This window comes from Loa loa (genome assembly GCF_000183805.2).
Source record: "Loa loa unplaced genomic scaffold supercont3.117, whole genome shotgun sequence".
In the NCBI taxonomy this organism is placed as follows: Eukaryota; Metazoa; Nematoda; class Chromadorea; order Rhabditida; family Onchocercidae; genus Loa; species Loa loa.
In genome coordinates this window covers 104,928-127,508 of record NW_018108297.1, presented here as the reverse complement: position 1 = coordinate 127,508, position 22,581 = coordinate 104,928, and the positions used below count along the sequence as shown (strand labels likewise).

At 33.2% G+C, this 22,581-nt stretch overlaps 4 protein-coding genes across 4 annotated transcripts; 2 read left to right on the top strand and 2 right to left on the bottom strand.

Moving 5' to 3' along the window:
• Positions 1–1,324: 1,324 nt before the first annotated feature.
• Positions 1,325–7,941, bottom strand: LOAG_04836 (vacuolar proton pump; the record flags this gene model as incomplete). Its single annotated transcript, XM_020446689.1, has 20 exons — positions 1,325–1,561; positions 1,721–1,892; positions 2,182–2,296; positions 2,467–2,583; positions 2,887–3,006; positions 3,100–3,240; positions 3,319–3,496; positions 3,756–3,998; positions 4,222–4,358; positions 4,524–4,663; positions 4,757–4,907; positions 5,141–5,275; positions 5,367–5,498; positions 5,574–5,699; positions 5,986–6,067; positions 6,363–6,448; positions 6,659–6,787; positions 7,072–7,178; positions 7,291–7,369; positions 7,825–7,941. The coding sequence occupies 20 exons, from the start codon at positions 7,939–7,941 to the stop codon at positions 1,462–1,464; spliced, it is 2,607 nt and encodes an 868-aa protein (XP_020303002.1). The 3' UTR covers positions 1,325–1,461.
• Positions 7,942–12,530: 4,589 nt separating this feature from the next.
• LOAG_04835 (hypothetical protein) lies at positions 12,531–13,597 on the top strand (the record flags this gene model as incomplete). The annotated part of the gene is made up of 3 exons (XM_003140372.1): positions 12,531–12,581; positions 12,881–12,927; positions 13,288–13,597. 3 exons carry the CDS (start codon positions 12,531–12,533, stop codon positions 13,595–13,597), a joined length of 408 nt encoding a protein of 135 aa, XP_003140420.1.
• Positions 13,598–13,807: 210 nt separating this feature from the next.
• Positions 13,808–17,480, top strand: LOAG_04834 (methionine aminopeptidase type I; the record flags this gene model as incomplete). Its single annotated transcript, XM_003140371.2, has 9 exons — positions 13,808–14,014; positions 14,457–14,687; positions 14,966–15,132; positions 15,288–15,388; positions 15,584–15,718; positions 15,857–15,962; positions 16,100–16,137; positions 16,332–16,444; positions 16,558–17,480. The coding sequence occupies 9 exons, from the start codon at positions 13,808–13,810 to the stop codon at positions 16,690–16,692; spliced, it is 1,233 nt and encodes a 410-aa protein (XP_003140419.1). The 3' UTR covers positions 16,693–17,480.
• A 168-nt stretch (positions 17,481–17,648) lies between these two features.
• On the bottom strand, positions 17,649–22,513 carry LOAG_04833 (hypothetical protein; the record flags this gene model as incomplete). Its single annotated transcript, XM_020446688.1, has 16 exons — positions 17,649–17,985; positions 18,115–18,243; positions 18,367–18,530; positions 18,705–18,795; positions 18,884–18,998; positions 19,124–19,226; positions 19,605–19,835; positions 19,905–19,998; positions 20,351–20,535; positions 20,998–21,096; positions 21,181–21,281; positions 21,434–21,575; positions 21,649–21,802; positions 21,992–22,161; positions 22,244–22,333; positions 22,451–22,513. The coding sequence occupies 15 exons, from the start codon at positions 22,511–22,513 to the stop codon at positions 18,189–18,191; spliced, it is 1,857 nt and encodes a 618-aa protein (XP_020303001.1). The 3' UTR covers positions 17,649–17,985; positions 18,115–18,188.
• Between the last annotated feature and the right edge of the window lie 68 nt (positions 22,514–22,581).

Here is a 22,581-nt window from a genome sequence, read left to right as displayed (position 1 = left end):
CATAATTCCAAAAGTTGCTGACAACTTCTTTACAAGTTAATTTATCATTAAATGATCAGTCAATTTTTATTTTTTGTCATTTTAGAAGCTGATTGTTTGTATTTCCTTCGCGGTTTCCATTAAATACTTACCAGACTGTTAATTTAGCCATTCTATATGTCTGGAAATTGTATCATATGGCTTTCCTAGGGACCATCCGTGGTCTCCCTGGAATCACTGGTACATCGTATTCAAACCTGAATTAAGCTGGATTTTTAGAATCTTCAATTGATATTTCACGGGCACGGTTCTGGGACTTTTGATTAATTGTATCCACGATGTACATGGTTTCAAGGTTACTTCTGGAGTCCTGCTGTTGAGTCTTGAGCTATAACGATCATGTGAGTGATTAATATTGTCCATCAGCGCCTTCTCTATCTTTATTTGCATTATTATATACTGTTTTTTTCTTCACCTGCTTTGTTTTGTTGTTTAGAAATTATATGTTTTATTTCGCAGTTTTTTCTATATATGTTTGTAATTTATTATGCTCAATCTTCGACTCTCGGTGCTTATAATACATCACTCTCTACTGTTTTCTATACATGTGAACCCCCTTTAAATGTACTTTTTTTTTGCCAGGAATATAAACTAAAAGCGACGAAGCGCATACATCAAGTTTTAAATGGAGATGGCTAATTTCGCAACGAGTAAAGGGGAGAAGGCACAAATTAATTAAGCCTAGTGCTGTGAGGATTAGGTAATTTCAGTGACCTTGGGAACAGATTACAATCAGCAGCCGAGCGAAACATTACCAAATGAGCTTCTTTTCTTAATTGTCATAACCATTCTATATGTTACTACGCCTAAATCAAACTGGTGGTTTTGTCTTATAAAAATCCAATTAGCCGATTGATGGGTAACTTTTTTTAAACGTCTTTGATATACATCTTTCATGATCTTATGATCTTACACATCTCTAGTCACCATTTTAACGGAGCGACGGGTTAGCCAAGTAACATAATTTTAGCAGTATTGGAAACTTCATGTGGTAAATTCAATCTGGCGATTCTGGCGGTGTAACATGTGATGCTAATAACTTCAACGGTTGAGATTCGTGGAAGGTGTAGTCGTGAATAGCAAGAACTGCGTGGGCGGTAGGGCGGCAAGATGATTTGATTAGAGCATTTGGGGAGGTTTGAGTGTTTCTCTTTATTTGACGTCATACTAACATGTGCAAAATCGGGTTCTTGTTCATAGCAAGAACTTACTGCTAAGAGGGGTTTATGAAATTTTGCAATTTGGTAGGTGATCGGGGCATTCCAGTGTTTAACTAATTTGATGGGGAATTCGTAATTCTTGTCGATGATAGTCATAATGAGTATTGTCGTTTTTAACATCAGTATAAAATCATGTGAAGAGCAGGATTATTTATCGCTAATAATGATGAGTTCGTACTATTTCAGCTAGTTAGATGTCGGCTTATTTTTCACCAGCATTTGCTTTCAATAGCACATCCTTGAAGTAGAAAGGCACAAAGGGATAACCGAGTCCGAGGTAGAATTTGGACTGGAACTCAACCCTGCAATAACTTTTTTTTGCTTTTTAATCGAGTTGGAAGTTATGTATAAGTCAAGCATTTTGAAGTGTAATCGATTTATGCTATGTGATGCAAATGTCCATCTACTTATGAAGTATTTCAATTTTTAAAATCTAAGGGAATTCATTCATAAGAACCAACCAATGCAGTCGGAGTGTGTGTAGGAATGCGGAAAGTCCTTCCATAAGTACCAAAATCGAAACAGTCAGAATACCGAATGCAAAAAATATCGAGTAAGCAGCGACATAACCAGCAATACCAGAAATGCCAAAAGCTCGTACAAGTACCATTTCCCACAATACTTCCGATAACTCTGCAATATTCACATGAAAAGTTCCGCACTGAAAATTCCGATTTGATGCTTCTTCCAATTCAAGTAAACTATTGAACTCTGTGCTAAGGTTGAAGCTCAACTACTGGAACATTGCTTTTTTTCATTATCAAATTTCAGTAAAATATTACACCAATAAGAATGGGGCTATCAAAATTTCTGGAAGCTATGGGAATTCTGGAAACAACTATCCTTCATCGATATAAAATTTTACAGCAAAAAATAAATAAAAAATAAAAATTGAAATAGCAAAATGATTTGAGTGACTTACGGGCATGTGCCAGTGATAAAGCCCATAATCGAAGATATGATGCTGTATGGGACACACAGCCAAGGACATACTCAATTGTATGGATAGCTTGATGAACCATAACGTCCCCAAAAGACTTAAAATAAAATTTGCAATATCGAAATCATTTCATATCTGCTAGTGTTTCCGAAGCTTTTTTTTTGAAAAAAAATAAATGTTTTTTCTCAGTATTGGGTTATGAATCAAAGATGGAATCAAATAACTGGAATAAAATTTTCTTCTTTTTTATTTTTGCCAAGAACTCACCTCTTCCTCACATTCATTATCAGATGTAGTTTCTTCCCAATCTTTTTTACTTAAACCACTTCCATTTTCATTTAAAGTTATCTCTGCCTTCTCGCTTTCCTGATTCATCCATACAACCTGATGAAAGAGAAATTTACTGTGAAAACTTAGAAGAAAGAGATTCTTCTCAAAATATCAAAGAAGAAAAAGTATAATTCTCAAGATTAATATTCAGACATAAGTTGTCTTTGAAGGGTAACATCAAATGGATCTTGACAACAATTAGCTTATTTTAAAATGATTAAGGAAATTTGTGGGAGGTATTTTTATCTCTCGAGAGGGTCAAAGGAATCGAATTCAGACTATATTTAACCACTTTAGCTTTTAACACCTTTTTTGACATCTCATTAGTTTTTTTTTCTCTTTTATTTTTGAACTTACAGCATTGTCGCTAATGGCATTTCTCTTCTTACGGTGTAGCAGAAAATGAATCGGTTTGCCGAATAACATAACTGGTACGCAAATTACAGCTATTATAACCAAAAATGCTTCGAAAGTTGACTGAAATTTTTTTTGATTTCAAAAAAATTTTTAAAAATCTGCGGGAAACTTAAAAATTAACTCTACCGTAAGTATCATCAAAAAGCTACTTGCCTGTCCAGGATACCATTGGCTAAGGTAGCAGTCTGGCCATTTCTCATGTATAACATGACTGTCATTTTGAGCAACAATTTTTGCCTCATTGAGAAAACCAACTCGACGATCTTTGAACATGAACATACTGATCAGACCAATCTAAAATACTTCGTATAATTTTTTTCATTATGGAAAATTTATTTTTTAAAAAGTTTTGTTTTTAAAAATAAGAGTTACCAACAATGAAGGAGCACAATTTGACCCTGGATAAAGTAACCCAAAGATGTATTCCTCTCGAACCCAGAAGAATAACCATTTGATGATGATTTGAGCACACAAATAGATAAATATACAAAGCATGAATAAAATTTGTGGGATAAACACTGTGTATATTTCAATTTTTGATTTGAAGTATCTGAAATTTGTTAGATGTATCAAATTTAGATAAGATAAATGCCTTGCAAATATAAGCATCAATGAATTGAAATGTTTTAGTCAATGAGAATTTGAACAAGAAATGAATGGATTTTAAAGTGTTATCTTGTTATCAGTGCACAGCACTGAATAAACAAATAATCCTGAAAGTATTGTTGAGTAATCATCCATATTTTGCAAGACTATCATCATCAATATATTGCTAAATAAAATTGGTACAAATTCTGTTGGCAACGTACATATAATTTAACAGTGATAAAAATACTCCAAATGTCATTTGGGCAATTCCAAGTATCACGGATAATTTCATTTTCAATGAGTTTGAAAAATTTAATCGATTTTCTGCCATATTCCATACAGGATCTACACCAAACCAGTATGGTCCAGTATCATGCATATAGGATCGTGATGGCGGCAAAGCGATCGTTATTTCTTTATGCATTAGAACCGATTGGCTATTCCAGGATTCGATCTCCGCATTACTACAAAAAGTGCTCTGAAGAAGTGTTGTGTGGGATGATTCAATGGTGTAAAATTTTGGAAGGATGTATCCATTATAGGCTATGATTAATGTTGAGATATTAAGGTAAAAATTGAAACGATCGTTAAAATAACAAAAACAAGCAGAAACAATTTCGTTACTGTGAAATTTAAAACTTTAGCAATTTCAATTTAATTTAAATTAAGCTAAAAATTAAAACTTACGGGAATGGATTGCGCCACTTTGAACCGAATAGATTAAATGATTTGGCAAAAAGGTCATTGTAGAGGAAACCTGCATGAATCGAAAAAATGCCCATAAGTAAGATAATGTAACGACCACCGAAGAACATTTTAAAAATCTGCAAATTTCAATTAAATAGAAATATTTTGTAATCACAGTTTTTTTTTTTTAAAGTCACGATCATGATCATAATTTTTTAAAAAGAAATTATGATAAAAAATTGTAATTTAAAAATTAATTTTACTCTTTTAGTTGTGACACTTTTTTTTTACCATAATATTACCTCATCCTTAATATTGCGTGCAGCAAGATTCTTCTCACGAAGTACCATCCATAAACCAGCAAGGAGCATTATAATACCGTGTCCAAGATCACCAAACATGCATGAGAAAACAAATGGAAATGTTATGATTGTATAAGGAGCTGAAAATGTGGTTAAACTTGGTGAAGTTGGTTAAAGCCTACCAGAATTTTCAAAGCTTGTCGATTTTGAAACCATCAAAATATTAACCATACCGGGATTGATTTCCAAATAGGAGGCAGTACCATACGAATCAACGATCGCCTGGAAGACTTTCGTGAATTTGTTAACTCGATTGTATGTTGGTGGCTCTTCGGTAGTTTCCAGAAGATTCAGAACAGGTCTCACACTGCTACCACTTTTCCTCTGCAATCAAACCTTAATACCTGAATTGCTTTTATTCACATAATTGTTACAAAAAATTTCAATGATATTCACAAAATACGTGATGCTTGTGAAATTACGTGACTCATAAATTAATTAGTGAGCTTACTTTTTAACATGAATTTCTATATCGACAGGCTTTCAAATGTCAGCTCAGCTAATTTCTTCTTGAACTTCCAAACTATTACAAGACGAGTATGAATCAGATCTCTTACCACTCCTTCTTCAAGAGCCAAACGAACATTTTCCAGGTCAGCGTATGGTACCCAACATTCAGCAACGAAAAATTTACCGATAGCATCAAATGTAAAGAGATTCAAAGTGTAGTAAACTGATTTTTGCATGCGAACCTGGAAATGATCATGAATTAAAAAATTCGGATGTCAAAGCCTCATGCAAAAGTATTATTCTCAATTCAGATTTTAAAAGATTTTAAGGAACCTCTTTTTGCCATTGCCTGACAGAATTGGAAGCAGCCTGAAGTACTTTATACCGATGCTCTTGAGTTTGGCCCAGTACAGTACGCATATCCGATATGCGAGCTTTAACATCACGTGCTGCTGCATGACGATCCTTAAACATCGGAAATAGGTTACATATATCGAATCGCCATTTTTTTTCAGTATTCCATAAGTAAAGCAATCAGACCTTACTGTTCTTCGGACAATTGTTGTAGAGTTTAGTTTTGAATCCTTCACAAACTTTCTCAATGATAATCCGTAGGCGATCACCTTTGTAGAAAATCAAAAAGACTGATTTCGAGCACATTTCACCCTGTAATTTTATATTTATTTTTATTAATAGTTGGGAAATTTGATAAAATAATGAAAATATGAAAGAATGGGAGTAAAAATAAAATATAACAGACAGAAAAAAAAAGTGGAAACAAGAAGAAAACTGAATAAAACACCAACTATTATTGAAGATTTTGTTTTTATAAACCTAATTAGAAATTAAGAAATGAAAATAGCAAAGTTGATCAATGAAAGTTACAACATATGTTTCAAAACATACACTATCTGGATTTTTCCAATTCCTCCTCAATATCGGTCGTACGTACAAATGCTGTTTTATGACAAGCTCGCCACAAAACTTTTTCGAAGGCATTCACACGATCACGATTAATGACACCTGCCAAAAATCTGAAATCGAAACTGGGAAAATCAATGTTACTAATAAGTCTATCTTAAAATTTAGGTTTCCGTAAAGTAACTTTGACAAGAAAAGGCAGCAACTTAAAATAAATAACCATAAATATTCCTATGGTAGATTTTTTCTTTCTTTTTTTTTAAATATATATTTATTATCACTTAAGAATGTATAACAACAATAACATTCAATATATGATATTTAATTTTGATCTTTTGATTTCAATTTTAAAAACACTAATTTTGCTATATCTCTATTATAAGTTGTCCAATATAATAGAAAAATTACCCTATAGGCTCTTTTCCACTTCGGAGTACAAGCGCAGCATCTTCTTGTACTGCTTCAATTTCATGCATTGCAACGTCACTAATACCCTATAAGTAGACAGCTATTTCAATGAGTTTTAACTATCAACACTTGTTGACACATCCCATAACTAGTGGATTTCGATTTTCTCAAATCGAATTCTGTCCAATGAACCATTACTTATTGTCATAATTGGTATTTCGAATAATAAGTGAATGAAATGAAATTTCATGAGAAATTATGATATTATTTGGGTTGAACACAAAGATAAAGCAAACTTCTTCGAAGAAATGATCAGTTTTCTCCAGAATTGCTTCCCATTCTTTTAACTCCAAATAATTTCGTTTCAAAATTATATTGTTTTCGTTCATGCTGATTATATCACGCTCTAAATCAATCAGTGTCCCCTGTAAAATGTAATTTGAAATATGCCCCATTCCTCCATCTGTTTGATGTTTTATTGCCCTATAAGAGATATTTAGGGATCTCCCAAATGTCAAGAGTATTTCAGAGACAGAGAATTGTTTTGCTCTTTGTACTTTTCTTATTCCTTCTACAGAATTCAGGTAAATTCCAAAGATTCATATTAATAACGATAAGCAGGAACTCTAATTCTAAAATTCTCTCCTGAAAATATCAAAATACAAAACTGGGAATATTACCTGAAATAAAAGGTTAAAGTCTAGCTAACCTCAAGTTGATTGAGTTCATGTGGTTCCAGTACTTCATATGTATCATCATCGTTAACATCATCATTAACTTCAATATCATCTTTACGCATTTGAACATCAAGAAATCCTAAAAAAGTAACTATCATTAACTGGAAATTTTATTCATCAGTTACAATTTTCAAAAACTGAGTTCAAATGAGTTCAAATGACATATGTGAATTTGATTTTTAACAACTTACTCAACTTTCGCTCCAATTCTTCAAAGCGTTGAATGTCACGAAGATACATTCTTTGAAAAGGACTGACATGAGCATTCAGCTAAAAATTACTCCATAATTCTTCCTGATAACTCTATATGTACATTGAATAAAGAAGCACTCTTATCTCGTTGTTTATTGGTTGCTTTATTCGTGCACTCTTTCAACCATAAAAAACGCATTTTCCTTTTTTTTTTTCCTTTTATTATTCGCCAATTTATTGGAATCAGACTGATGATATTAATTCGATTAAGTTGGATTTTTTTCTTGGACACTTTCAAAGTGTCCAAATCATGTTGAAATTGAAAGTAGAATGTTGATTTAGACAAAAAGGCTTGCTAATATATTCATTCTCAATGTGCAAAATTTGTAAATAAACTATCAAATTGAATTTATTTTATGAGTGAAAACTTTATGTTTGCGCTATCATCAATTGCTTGCTGAGTAAATTTTACATGAAAGCAATCTGTTAGTAAATATAAATTGGAAACTTTCAAAATTTGCAAAAAGAAATACATCTTTAAATTGAACATAAGGATGTTTGCCAAGTTCAGCAACACATGAAAATGCGGCATCTTTCTGGACAATCATTTGGCAGAATCGCATCTGCTCTGACCGATACAGTGATCCCATGTCTGTGCGCGCAGTTTATATTCTCGATTTTTTTGACTTACAAAAATTTTACCAATTAAAAAAGTTCAAAATTGTAATTTGTATGCATTATCCTTAAAATAAATACGACATAAAAAGTAGATTTTTATATACAAACTATTGAAGTAAAAAGTTTATTACTGCAACATTTCAATTCAAAAATATCACTATCAGATGTTGGATGTACAGGGAAAATCTTAAAACGCCAAGAAATTACGCCTAAAGGATCGATCTTCTTTCTTCCTTCTTTTTCTTTACCTTCAAGAGAATGCATGACTGAAAGTTATCCATAAATGAACATAAAATTGGAAAAGAAATTAGAAATTAAATGGGCGCAAAAGTACAGGGAAAAGAACATGTCAATTATTAGTCAATAATGAGTGAAGTGAAAAGTGGTAAGTTTACATTACAGAAGACATTCCTTTTTTTTCCCACTGATGACGGGAATTTTTTCAAATGAAATTCATAAGAAAAAATATTTTTGATTGAAATATGAGGAAATCATTATCGTGATAGAATTATTCAAAAAGACAGATGAATAAGATGAGGGTAAGTTTTGGGTAAAAATGATTGATAATATTTACACTTTCTTCTAAGCAAATTTGCACATCACCTTAGCATGAATTTAATGGAAAATTGCCACTAAAATGAATTGTTCTTGTAGCATTCATCATTTCAAACATTTTAACTTAAAGATTATTATAGAAGAAGCAAGTATGCAAACAATTCTCTTTGTTAAATTTATGATTCATTTCCCGATCTAATTTTATGTTTCATATATCATGAGATTGTTGTAGAAATTTCCTGGACTCTTTTCCTTCCTTTTGAATTAGTTTCATTTAATAATTGAAATTCATATCAGTTTTGTGTGGACAAAATAAATTCGTTGGACGATTAATCACTATTTCATTCACATAATTGTTTTTGGCCAGCAAGTTTGTTAAAATTTAAAGCAAAATGAACTGCCTGTTAAAAGATCTTATTGTGTAGAACATTTCTATATATAAAAATAAAAAAATGTTACGATGATGTTACAAACAAATAGTGAGAGGAAGGGTATCATGAAAAAACTGAAGGTCAATGAGAATTTAAAGTGGCCCAATCCCGTTATCCTTGACCTTCATGAGATATTTTCGTTAAAATGCGTTCCATGCCTTCTATTTCCAGATAATCCTTACTAAAGTTATTTTAAATATCCAAAAATACTTGAATTATCCAAAAAAAATTATTTCTAGATTATTTGAAGTTCTTAATGAATGTGGTTGGAAAATGAATGAAAGAAAACAGAAATGTTTGTTACAGGTAAAACGAACATCTCTAAACAAAGCAAATAATCATTAATTGATCTAAGACAGGAGAACGAGCTTTAAATGAATAATTACGCATCATCTTGATAGTTTCAAAAATTGAGCAAATTTTGTTCGATATGAATCGGAGATTCTAATTTAACAAGAAATTACGACTAAAATTGAAGATTGAAAATTTGACGGAATTAACAAGAACAAATCAAAGGCAAACAAATGCAAAATTGAAAGGTAGTTTTTTTTTTCTCTTAAGTTTATCAAATTCATTGAACTTCACTAATATTGCATTATTTTTAATAACGATAACTAACTTTCTGCTCTTCATCGTTCTTCCTGTTTACAGGCACAACAATAATTTTACTTACATTGAACTCCAAACGAGCACTATTACTTTTCTACTATTGCTATTTTAAAATCAGTAATTTCGGAATTATCCGACAAGGCATTTTCTATGATGTTTATGCATAATACAATATCCAGAATGATGAAATTCCGAAAATTGCAAAATTTACTTGAGTTGTCGATTTCCGGAAATGGTGAATTCAAGCAAATTATTGTGTTAAACTGTTTACTTATTCCAAATATAATAGATAAATAAGAGTTGTTTTGAAAAGAACTTTCTCTTCTAACTGATTTAATCAAACGATTATTAAATTAAGACTAAAAACAGTACGGGAAATTTGACTTCATCGCAAAGAGAAATGAACTATCCAGAACTAATACTTTGCTTTTACAAGATAACCGTTCCAGTTGTTCGTCGCCAAAATTATTTGATATTGAATTTTGTTATCAGCATTAATATTTTTTCTTTTTGTTGCAGAAGCACAGTATTTTACAATTTGTTTGCACATTATTGTCCATCCTATCAGTTGCAAAATCGCGACATCCATCCGTTCAACATGATTGACAAACATAGAGATGACAAGAACTTCATAATTGCGATGATGCAATATGAGCAATTCTAGTACGAAGTTATTAGAATTAAGTACAGTTCTATAATTTCTCCTTTTTTTAAAATCATATATCGGTTTTAGTTTTACGATATGAAATATCAGCAATGATAAAGTGATGCGTATGCATGAAATGTTTTAAATGTTCAATAGATCATGCATTGAAGGGACGAAAAGAAACAGGAATATATAGCAAAGTAGAGTACAAAAAAGTTTGCAATCGATATAAAAATGTATTTTTGAAATGATTAAAGGGAAGAGGATTTGACAGCAAGATCTATTACATCAGCAAATGTTATTTACAATTGGCAATTATTATCGTCCGTAATAGATAAACATATTAATACAATAATTACATTTTATAAGATGTATAATACATTGTGTTAAAATACTTCCCATAATTTCGAATTTTGCGAAATTTCAAATTTCTTAAATAAATATGTGCCTTAGTGCGACATTTTGGTATGATACCATTACTACGACTGAAGAACTTGTCTATCTCTTGACTGATCTGTACGATACAGAAACTAGCGCAGAACATCAGATCTTTTCCCAACCTCGATACTTATTTTCCCTTCTTCTAGATTAATTTCGATTCTTCAGTAAATTTAACTTTTCCATTTCTCTAGGATATGTTGGAGGTTAGAAATAAAATGAGATAGTTCAAGAAGAATGCAAAAAAGTAAGACAGACACATATAAGTCGTAAGGTAACATTACTTTATTTTACTGAATAAGTCAGTTAAATCTTATTTTGAAAATTAGAAGTTTTATTGATAAATGCGAACAAATAATTCAAGAGTATGAAGTTATCATTGCAAAATTATCACCTAGAGTGAAATACTATAAGTGATGTGAGTGAAAATTGGAAATTTATCAAGTTAAAAACAAAAAACAAAATGTTAGAATGCAACTTTTTAACCTTAAATAGTAATAGCATAGTCATATTCCCTATTTCAAGCGATTTTTCTCCTTCTTTTTAAAAAGGAAAGAATGGCGCATAACCGAACTGATAATATGAAAGCCAGAAATGAATTGATAATAATGATGATGATGATAATGATAGTAGTTATGCACGATAGTGGTAAAAGGGCGCAGCAGTGATAATGATTACCCTGATTATAGCCATACATCAGAATAAAAATCATGAATGGGAGCAAAAAAAAAAACTTGGAAAATCTCATGCGACAGCTGGAAGGGTAAGGGTGGAAAGGAAGATGGGAAGGGAAGAGGGGGACATGAAAGGTGACTGATCTTTGTTCATCCCCCTCCCCCATTCTCATGTCGAGACTACTTACTGGTTTTCGGTCCTCATACAAGCGAAAAATATTTCTGCTCATACCAGTGTCAGAAAACTAGTTCTTCGTTCTGTCATATATCAGAAAAAGCTTACCATTTGCTAAATCGGCGCAGATGTTTCCCTTTTCGTTACAATTATCCCTACAATTCCGCTTACCAATCGTATAACATGAAAATGTTATATTTGTCAAAAAAGGCTTTTTTTTAAACTGATAAGTGAATAATATATTTGAAATGGGTTACGGACAATTTTGATCTCTTCAAAGCAAAGTAATCCATAATGAAAGGTAATGATGTTCGATGTAATGATCAGTAACGACAGCACAGTTAAATCGAAACTTTATTCTTGTAAAGATAAAGGGACATAATACTAGGAGAAGAGTCAATATCGAGAATCAAATCTTAAAATGAGTAAAAGTAATAACTCCAATAAAACCTTTATGTAGTGGGTATAAATTATATAAAAAATGCGCATATAGAATGCATACAAGATCATTAAAATATTCTAAACAACAAATACCATAACATTTTATAATTTCTTCCGTTTCCTGATTTTTAACTGTATCAAAATAATCATCAATATAAGATTGCCTGGTTTAAGGCCAAACAATTTTATAGCACAATTATTTCGGTTTTCCCGACAATATTTCCCCATATTCATATCGTTCTTTTTTATGTTTATATATGTCTATTTATACACTATATATCTGTATGAAATTATAGTTCTTCACAAACTTTTTTCAAGTGATTTCGGATGATTTTTGAAATAAAAATAATTCAGTCCAATGTATTCATACGATACGACAATCTGTCATAAAATAGTACAGTTAACATTGGAATACTTCATGATAATCCGTTTTTACCAGAAGTGAGCAACAAGTTTAAGTTTGGATTAATTTGTGAACAAAATATACACCTTGATGTAAGATGCAATTCATCGTTCGACCTTCCCTGTTTTCGGTCACTTTTTGGAAGTACTTTTGACTAGAACAAGTATAATACTCACTTGATAATGATTAATGACTGATGAATTAAGAATGATACTTAGTTGTTCGCGAAAATTACTGAGTGTAAAATGAAATTTCAAAATTTTCATTTTTCCGCAATGGCAGTTTTAAAGTTACCCGAATTTTCAAACGAAAAAAAAATCGCAAAAAAAAGGAAAAGTGCGAGAAAAATCAATTTTTAAAAATACTAGTATAAAAAGACCGCTATACTCTACACTTTTATAAAATTTTAAAAGTAATTTTGGTAAACGAAAAAAAAAGCAAGTGAAAAGTGAAAATATGTTGAATGTAAAATGTAACAATGATTACACTTCTAAATACTTCTATCCATTTTTTTTTTTTTTNTTTTTTTTGTGTTGCAGAAATGTCAACAGCAAAAATATGGCTCGGAAAAAAATGAAGGTAAAATGTAAGTCATGGATTTTTCGATGAGAACTCCGGGAGTAAGACAAGAGACAATAGTGATTCACTAAGTCATGTGCAAGAGATTCTTGCGTCTCACGAAGGTTGATGACCTTTGGGGAAATTGTCCATAAATTGAAAATATGCAGATTTTTTGGAGGAAAAATGCATATAATCAGAAGAAATGAAAATATTCTTCAAAATTTCAATTCATCAGGCTTGGGTAAATTTGGTTGGGATGACTATCTCCATTTTCTTTCATGGGTGATACGGGGTGAGTAGTGTAAGATTTTCCCTTAAATAGTTCATTCAGGTTTTTAGGCAAGATTTTCTGGAAACTTATATGATGAACAATGTTTTCCCTTAGATGGCATCAACATCCCTCGGGATTATTAGTTCAATTACATTATCCTGCTTCATTCCATAGTTCCTCAAATACTCTAAGTCCACTGATAATTACGACAGAAAAACTACAATTCCTCACTCAGTATCTTGATCGTCCGGATTGCCTCCAGTATTCAGCTGTACCGCCTATTTGTCAGGCTTCGGTATCCTTATATGGTGTCATGCTAGGCTTGTTTGGTTTGGATTCCCACTTTCAACTTCAACCGCTGAACTCTCCACTTGCTATTTTCCTGGAGACTAGGATCGTTGTACCGATTGATCCCACCAAATAATTATATATGACAATCACTTGATGAGATTTCCATCGGTGGTGAATGAATTATACTCCTATCCGTTATTGTCACGGGATACGTCTAGTACATAAGTTCCTATCCGTTATTGTCACAGGATACTCTAGTACATAAGTTCCTATCCGTTATTGTCACGGGATACGTCTAGTACGCAAGTTCATCACGTGATACGTAATAAATTTCATCAAAGGTATGGGCGAGCAAGTAACTGGTCGAGTTTTGTTGGCTGATTCGTTGTTGCACCCTCCGCAATGCGTTCATCAGTGGGCATGTGTGATGGGCGGTGATCGGCCGATGGATGGTAATCTATGTAGCTCTCCGGAATGCACTAATGCGGCCAAGCTGCGTTGCCCGACGTGCATCGAACTGAAATTGAGAGATTCCTACTTTTGTTCTCAGGTTAGTGTCATTCATCAGTCATTTGGTACCTGTAAGTGATGGGGATATTCGGAAGTAACTTATTGTGCCTTCGGTTTACTCGTGCTGATCAAACGGATTACACAATACTGCTAATAAGGAACGAAAGCACTAACACAGAATAAGAAGAGCATGATAAATAGATCCGGGATAAAGTCGTTAGAAAGGTGATAGGTATCATAATTGTTATGATTCGGATTACTGAAAATTTATGTAAAAATGGATTTTGATACGGTTAACATTTTGAGCTATTACCCGAAGCGGATGCGCATTTATACAAAGGTATGGGCATTACATGATTATGGACGCATTGCAATGACTAACCACACCAGGTAGCCAGCATCCGGTTCAAACCGTGGATTTACCTGTTAAGTGTTCTGAAATCATGCATTCAGTTCGAATATTTATAAGGTTTCGTTTTCAGGAATGTTTTAAAAATAGCTGGGCATTTCATAAATTGATCCATTTGGCATGTACTGGATCTCCAGAACAGTATAATCCATGGCCTTATTATCACTTTACTGGGTTGTTGCGTCCTGCACCAATGGGGCAGAAACGCGAAGTTCCGGATACAATCCCGAAACCTGATTATGCATTTCGTACAGATGGCATTTCGGAAGGCGAACAAGTCGCAAAAAATGTTAATGAGATTAAGGTTGGTTCAACAATGTTGAAGAATAGAATTCTTTTTGTTTTTCTCTTCTATTGGTTTCTCTTGGATGGTTCATTTTTGTAAGATTTTAGGGGTAAGTTCAAAATAATTGAATTAATTTCCATAGTTACTACTGATTTTTGACAAACAGTGAAAATTCAAAGCTCAGAATCCTTTATATTTCATTGAAGTTTTGAGGAAGGAAGAAAGAGAATAGAATGTTGAAGAACTAATGCCGCAATGTTTAGGGATAAGTTTTCTTTTCGAGAGAAAATTTTCAGGTGCTCGATGATGACGAAATACAAAGCATGAGAACAGTTTGCAAACTAGCTAGAGAAGTACTCGATGAAGCGGCCCGAGCTTGTGAACCCGGTATTACTACAGATCATATCGATGCTATTGTGCATGAAGCTTGTGTTGAAAGAGACTGTTACCCCTCTCCTCTTGGGTAAGGTTTATTATTTCAATTAAATCACAACTTATTTATTACCTCAGGTACTTTCCTTGCACGTACACTAATTGTCAGGTGGACTATCATGCTTCGGGATTTGTTATCAAGTCAGGATTAAGCTATCTGGAATAGTGCCATTCAGAGTTATTCAGATATCATCAGTTTCCGAAGAGTGTTTGCACATCAGTCAATGAAGTCATTTGTCATGGAATCCCAGATATGCGCAAACTTGAGAACGGCGATATTTGCAATGGTACGTTCTACTACAATTGCTCCTCCAATTTTCATCTAATTAATGTGCAACCGACCTAATGTTTTTGACTCTGCAAAACGAGTCGTAAATGGTCGTAAATGCTCTTTTAAAGAAATCTTGGCAAGAGTAAAAGTTGGATGGTGATCTGTTTCTATTTATTATTTTGTAATTCATTTAAAACTTAATGATTTGCAGTCGATGTAACAGTATATCATCGTGGCTTTCATGGTGATCTAAACGAAACATTTCTGATTGGTGACAAGGTTAAGGAAGATACGAGGAAGCTGGTGAAAGTTACATATGAATGCTTGCAGCATGCTATTGATTTAGGTGATTATAGCTGTCTAAGAATAGTCTTTCACACATTTAGAGTTTGCACTAAAGTTCAGGGTTATTCCCTCCTTTTTTTTCCTTCAGCAAAACGCTGCCAATTTTATACGCAAGAAATTAAGGCTTTTCTTATTTCAGTTCGTCCGGGTGTGCGCTTCCGTGAAATCGGCAATGTTATCCAAAAACATGCAAATGCGCATGGTTTCTCAGTTGTTAAGACATACTGTGGGCACGGCATTCACAGGTTTTTCTGCACATCTTTATTTGGAACCCTTCTGGTGGACTTTTCAATTAGAAAAGTTTCAAAGTTTCAGGACTTATTGTAAGTTCCAGAAAATTCTTTCAAAAAACAGTTTGTCAATCACTGACCTGTTTTTTCAGGCTTTTTCACACTGTTCCGAACGTGCCACATTATGCAAGTATGTTTTAATTTTACTCACTTACTTTCTATGTTTGAAATTCTGTTTCTGTCCTGTGATCTCCATTTTTCATTAAGTAGATGAAACTGTTCTCAAATCCTAAAAGAACAAGGGGAACAACGGCGAATGATTTTCAGGTCTTACCTGAACGTCATTTGCTCTGATTTCAGGTAGTTTTTGATTATCTTTTCTAGAAAACAAAGCGACGGGAGTAATGAAAGCTGGCAATACGTTTACGATCGAACCAATGATTAACGCTGGTGGACATAACAACGAACGTTGGCCGGATAATTGGACTGCTGTCACTGTGCGTTATCTTTCTGCATCTTTTTTCTTCAGTTTCGAGATAAAGGAAATTTTTGAGAGTTTGAAACATTTTAGACCCTCAGTTTCATTGTGATAACTATTTTATGAGTTTAGAGTGATGGGAAGCCATCGGCACAGTTCGAACAGACGTTATTAGTAACTGAGTCCGGATGCGACGTGTTGACAGCTCGAAATACAGGCCGACCTTGGTTCATGGACCAGCTAGAAAAGAGTTATTCCTCAGATTAGGTTGAGTAGCTCCCACCTCTCCCACTCAGTTCGATACATCGAGGAAATTCCTCCTGTAGTAAAGAGGTTTCATGAAGTCACGACTTCATCAGTTTCCCGATTTGAACTGATTTGTAACACTGTCTTGGTGTTTAGTGATTGTTTTTAATCTTGTTTTTAATTCCCTTTTCTTTTATTAGTTGTATTTCTCCACGCAATCCCGATGCGTGAGAAAGTTATTGTGGTTCCGAAATGAATGAACCATTTCCGAATTTTACATAGTTGATTTCAATAATGACTTTGACTTGTTCTATTTTAATTTGTTCTATGAATCTCCTTTATCTGCCTTGTCCCAGCATCATAATCGCGACCTCACTAACAATAAATTTGTTGTATGTGGAGTTGTCTTATTGGCTCATAATTTGTACTACGGTTTGTCTAAGACAAAGATGATGTCGAAAACGTTGGTTATAGGATATCTTGTTTGTCTTGTTTCTTCAATAGAAGATATTATTTGGAGCTGTCTCAGTATAATGTTTGTTTTATTTTCAAGTTAGTCCTTAAATCAGTTCATCCCATGTCCTTGATCTCTTAACGTCCATTTATTTATGTTGGGACATGGAACGTCATCACTGGAAGTGTTAATATGACTACTTAATATCTACCATTTTACATTAATAGAAAATGCTGTCTGCAGTAGGGAACGCATATGTACGTACACGGAACATTATTATGGCTAAGTATCGCGACCACTGACACAAGTTTTTCTGCATATCTTTTTTTCTTGGAACTTTTCCGGTATACTTTCCCATTAGAATAAGTCTCGGAGTTTCGGGATTTCTCAAAACAGTTTGTCAGTCTTTAGAGAACAACACATATGGGAGTGAAATGAATGAAGCACGACCTTCCCTCTCTCCATTCTTCTCCATTTGTTTCTCAGTTTTTCCTCAAAAAGTTCTTTTCTGAATTGAATGAGAGGACAATTTTCAAAATTTGATAGTTATAATATAAACAAAAGGCACCAACTTTGTTCTATATATTACTACTCATAGGCTAGGATCATGTACTATGATCCTTTAAACTTCATCACTCAGGGTTGAAGATTTCACCGGTCTCAGAACATCTTTTACATCAAGATCATTTCATAAAACTTTGGAAACCAGTGCTAACTCGCATATCCAAAGATAAGTAAATATTAATATCAATCGTGACATCTACTGCATTATTATCTTCATAAAATTCCATACAGCATGCGGTGCCGTAGGTACTCATCGTTTGGTTAGGTGAATTGATTATTAAGACGTTATACAATTCCTGGAATTGAAATAAAGTCAATAAATATAGTGTGTGTTGCAAAATATGGAAATCTGTGTTGAACATAAATACTCTATGCAATAAAGCTATACAACCGAGAGAACATAAATACTAAAAATGAGAAATGACCAAAGTAAAGTGCTGATGACCGTTGACGTCATCAGTAAAAAATAAAAGTTGAAGTGAAACTCCAGCTTTACCGGTTACGAAACTATAATGCCACCACTTCCCAGCCCTCTTTTTAGCGTCTTATACCACCTGAAACAAAGTAAGAGATGATTTTCAAAATTAATATCAAATATCATTAGGGCCCTCCATATATATATATATATATATATGTATGTATAATTTCTTTAAATTAATTAATCAAGTGCTAACAACCTTTCAGCACTTCCCGAATGTGCAACTCGAAAATGAAGTGAAATACCATTCCTCTCATTTACTTGATTAGCATGCCGTAGCTCAAACAAACGACCACCATCATCTGATTCTTGCACACAAAGTGTAAATCCTAGAAGAACGTAGCGCGCCACAGGATCCACATCCTCAAATGGCATAAACTTTTAGTCCAAACACTTTATTTCGTAAAACTCCTTATTTGTTTGTTATTAGTACTTCTTTTTTCCTGAATTTGGTAAGGAGATATAGTCAAAATGAGCTTTTTCATCAGAAAAGGAATGAGAGCTATTGGGATTTACAAAGTATTTGCATGAACTCACAAACTCCGCATCATAAAAGCAAAGCACTAAGACACCATCTGCATGTGATGTAAGTCGACCCCACTTTTCATTTTCACCACCTTTTTGATTCCTGAAAAAAGTGAAGATTCATTAGTAGCTGGAAAAATGCTCATGTTACATTATAACAAAAAATAAATCTATGATACAGAAAAAGTAACCTAAGAAATACAGTGCCAGATACTACTCCTTCCGCATTTCGACTGGGAACACTAGTTTTAGTCAGGAATTCATTTTCCGGAGCTGTGAAAGTCGTGCCTCCTAATTCTCCTTTCCCTAAAATCAGAATTAACACTTATTACCTTAAGCAAAACATAAAATTAATTTCGAAATTACTCAATCACAATTGAAGAGACAAATTTTCAGAAATACCAAAAACAAGATTATGGCATTGAACAAACATTTTTTGATGATTTTAACATAGCATTCTGGACAAACTTTGGTGCGCACGTAATAACTGTTAGTTTTGACAGGAGCATAACCAACACAAGAACGACATATCAACTGTAATTGGATTATTTAACCCCAACTAATTAGGAAATCGATTCAATCAAATACAGCAATTCTCATCATAATCCAAGGTTTTCTTTGCTAGAAAATTATCTGCGGGCGATTTGATGCCCTAAACAAAAATTCCATCTTTTAAGATCAAAAAATTGAATCTTTTTATTCCGATCGATAACGTCATTTGTGTCATAAATTTCTTGATGTATTATTGTATTATTTATTATACAAAGGTATGTCGATGTATAGCTAAACAAGTTTGTATTTGCTTTATAACTTTTGCTAACGCATTCTAAATGAAATTTCCTTGAATCTACTATAGTTATAAAATCATAATTGAGAACTATTTTTCCTATAGGAAAATATAAATAAACTTACGTATCCACATTCACGACAGTGATGGCGACGATTCAGAACGTTGAATTTTGTAGAACAACCAGCCATCATACACGACGTTGCTTTTGGATCAGGTATCCATAATGGTGTATACTTATGCTTTCCGCTAGTAGGTAGTGAAACATTGCAATCCGATCCATTATTCGAAGCCCTTGTATCCGATGTACCCTCACCTGTTGGCTCATCTATGTGCATTACTCGAACACTGAGATCCTGAAAATGAAGTCAGGAGAATTACGAATAAAATATCAGCTATCATTATAAGAATAATTTGGGAACGACCTTGTTTCTAGCAGCTTTAATGCGACGCAGCTCTTTTGCCTCCATCTTTGCTTCACTGATTCGTTTCACCCAATCATCTCTTTCTCGTTTCGTTCTATAGATTCAACTGTATTTCTTCATTTGTTAAAATGAAATTTTTCACAAATTAAGTACCAAAAGCTTGACGTAATCAGATTAGTACCATCCAGTTGCACAGTAACACAGTGCAAATCACCTTTCTGTGAAAAAGCAACACAAGCTGTGGATGGCTTTGTCAACTAATATATGGCAGAATCTTCTTGTTTTACTAAAAATTTTAAAGAAGACATTTCATGCCATGTTTCTACACCGTTTAGCTGTTGTGACTTTTCGCCTTTTGCAACGAGTAAACTGGATTTTGTGATCTAGCTGCTTTAACAATAAACAGAATGCTGAAAGAACAAGTTTCCAGTAAAAATAAAACATACTTTGCAATGAAAACGGCACTTTTCTGTGTGGTGTATAGTTGAAAATGAGTTTCGTACTCGCCGTGTTCTTCTGCTTTAACACGAACCCGAGAAACAAGAAATTTATAAAATTCAGAATGAAAATTGGCATCTGTTCCAAGCGAAGGCGTTCTTGAATATTTACAAATTAATAACACATCCGAGAACTGCAATACATAAAAGTTATTTAAAACTTAAATATTTTTATACAAACAAAATGTAATACTTTAGATTTATTACGTCGTTTTCACATCTGCTACCCACCACAATGTTTTGCTATCTGAACGGTTTGGGCTAGCGTGAAATATGGCGGGATTTCATACTAGCTGTTTCAAGCCAGTCCAGAATAGACACCTTCCATGAATTACGTAGATTACTATTGACAGCTTAACTAGAAAGTCGTTCATAAACAGCAGCAAGGATATTGTGCCTCAATTTCCTACACATGAAGCCCATTTTACTTATTCTCCAGAAAACAACACATCTTTTCTAATAACCAACTTTCTGCTATCTAAAAAACAATTCGCAAAAGGTTATTGGACTTTATGTAACCCCCTAAACTGAAAAAAAGAAGAAACGATAAAGCAAAATCATAAGATGTTTTTCTTTTTCCGAAAAACAGAACATACTAATATCAGGTAACGAGGCTGTAAATCTTTTCGCGACTGTTTCATCAATTCGCCTTCAAATAAAAGGTGACGATTTGCTTCGAAAACATTAAACCTTCCCTGCAAATTTCAATTTTTATGCAACTTCTTGAACATTTCGGTAATTAAAAATTAGTGATATTTTCTTTCAGTAATAAAAAGTACCTCAAATCGTCGATACAAGTCAATTAGACATTTTTCCAATTCAGCTCGACTAATCTGTCGATCAATTAGTTCTGATACTTTAGATAACTGCACTAATGCTTCTAAATAATAAAGATAAAAGTGATTTATTATGCGAAACTCTTTCTTTATGAAACGTCCTAGAAGTGTTGATGCAAATACGTTAGGCTAATTAAAAAATGACAAGAGATAGTTTTCTGGGAGCCATGAATACAAACTTTGAACTAAAACCAACCTTTACACACTTCCAATTCATCAGATTCCGGTGCTAAATGCTTTTTGTACGCCTCCAGTAAAATCGTATAACGTACGACATTTTGATGAACAATATCAAGTTGCTGAATTATGGATATTTTACCCATTAGTTGTTCCTCGAACTAAAAACAGCAAAGTGTGAAAAACGTATCAAATAGCAATAGTTCATTTCGAAAATATTTCAGTTCTGTTTACCTTTGTTGTTGCACGAGCTAATTCTTCGTTATCTTGAAGCAATCTTAGAAAATTATCAACATTCTTCTTCTTTTCTTTGAGGTAGGGAAGACAACATTTCAATAAACCAGCACCATTTTTTAAGCATTCCGCCATATTTGGATCTCTCGAATCCCTAAAATTATGTATAAAATTTCGCTATTCTGTAAATGCAGCTCCTAAAATTGTATTGCTTAAAATTTTTTAGTATTATCCAGAATCAGCAAAATCTTATTAAGCTCCTTACTTGATAATTTTTCTTATACCATCGCAAATTATATATTATTATGATGGGGTAGACCATAAATATTATTTTAAAAAATACCAATTCTCGATTTTTGAAGAAATTTTCTCCAGTAAAAACTTATGTGCTTCTTTCACCATAAGCAGCTGCTGAGCTATCTGACTGATCAAATGAGGATGTCCATTTGGTAAAGGTTTCAGCAAATCGATTCCTAATTCCTTCCCATATTCTGTCAAAAATTCAGGATATTTCTGAAAAGTGATATTCATAAATAAAAACCGAAAAAAAAGTCATAATTCATAATACGCCGTCAACTAAACACCAAATACTTACCACAGCAATAAGTTCCAACTGCTCAACGAATTTTTTCTCAACTGTATAAATTTCAACCGCCGCATAGTGAAGCTTCTTCAACCTCTGATCCTACAATTTTTATTCATTCACGGTAGCGATAGCTTTCAAATTACTTCATTTTGTATAAAATCTCCAGTGGAGGCTTCATTTCCATCTCTATGAATAAAGCCAGAGAAATAAAAGCACTCGTTTCTCTGTACTAAGTGTAATGAACTGACTACAAATAGTTTCATATATCGCCCGATTCATCCCATTATATATTTTGATTCCGTACCATAGTCTTTACTTTCATTTCCATCCTACTGTTCCATAAGTTT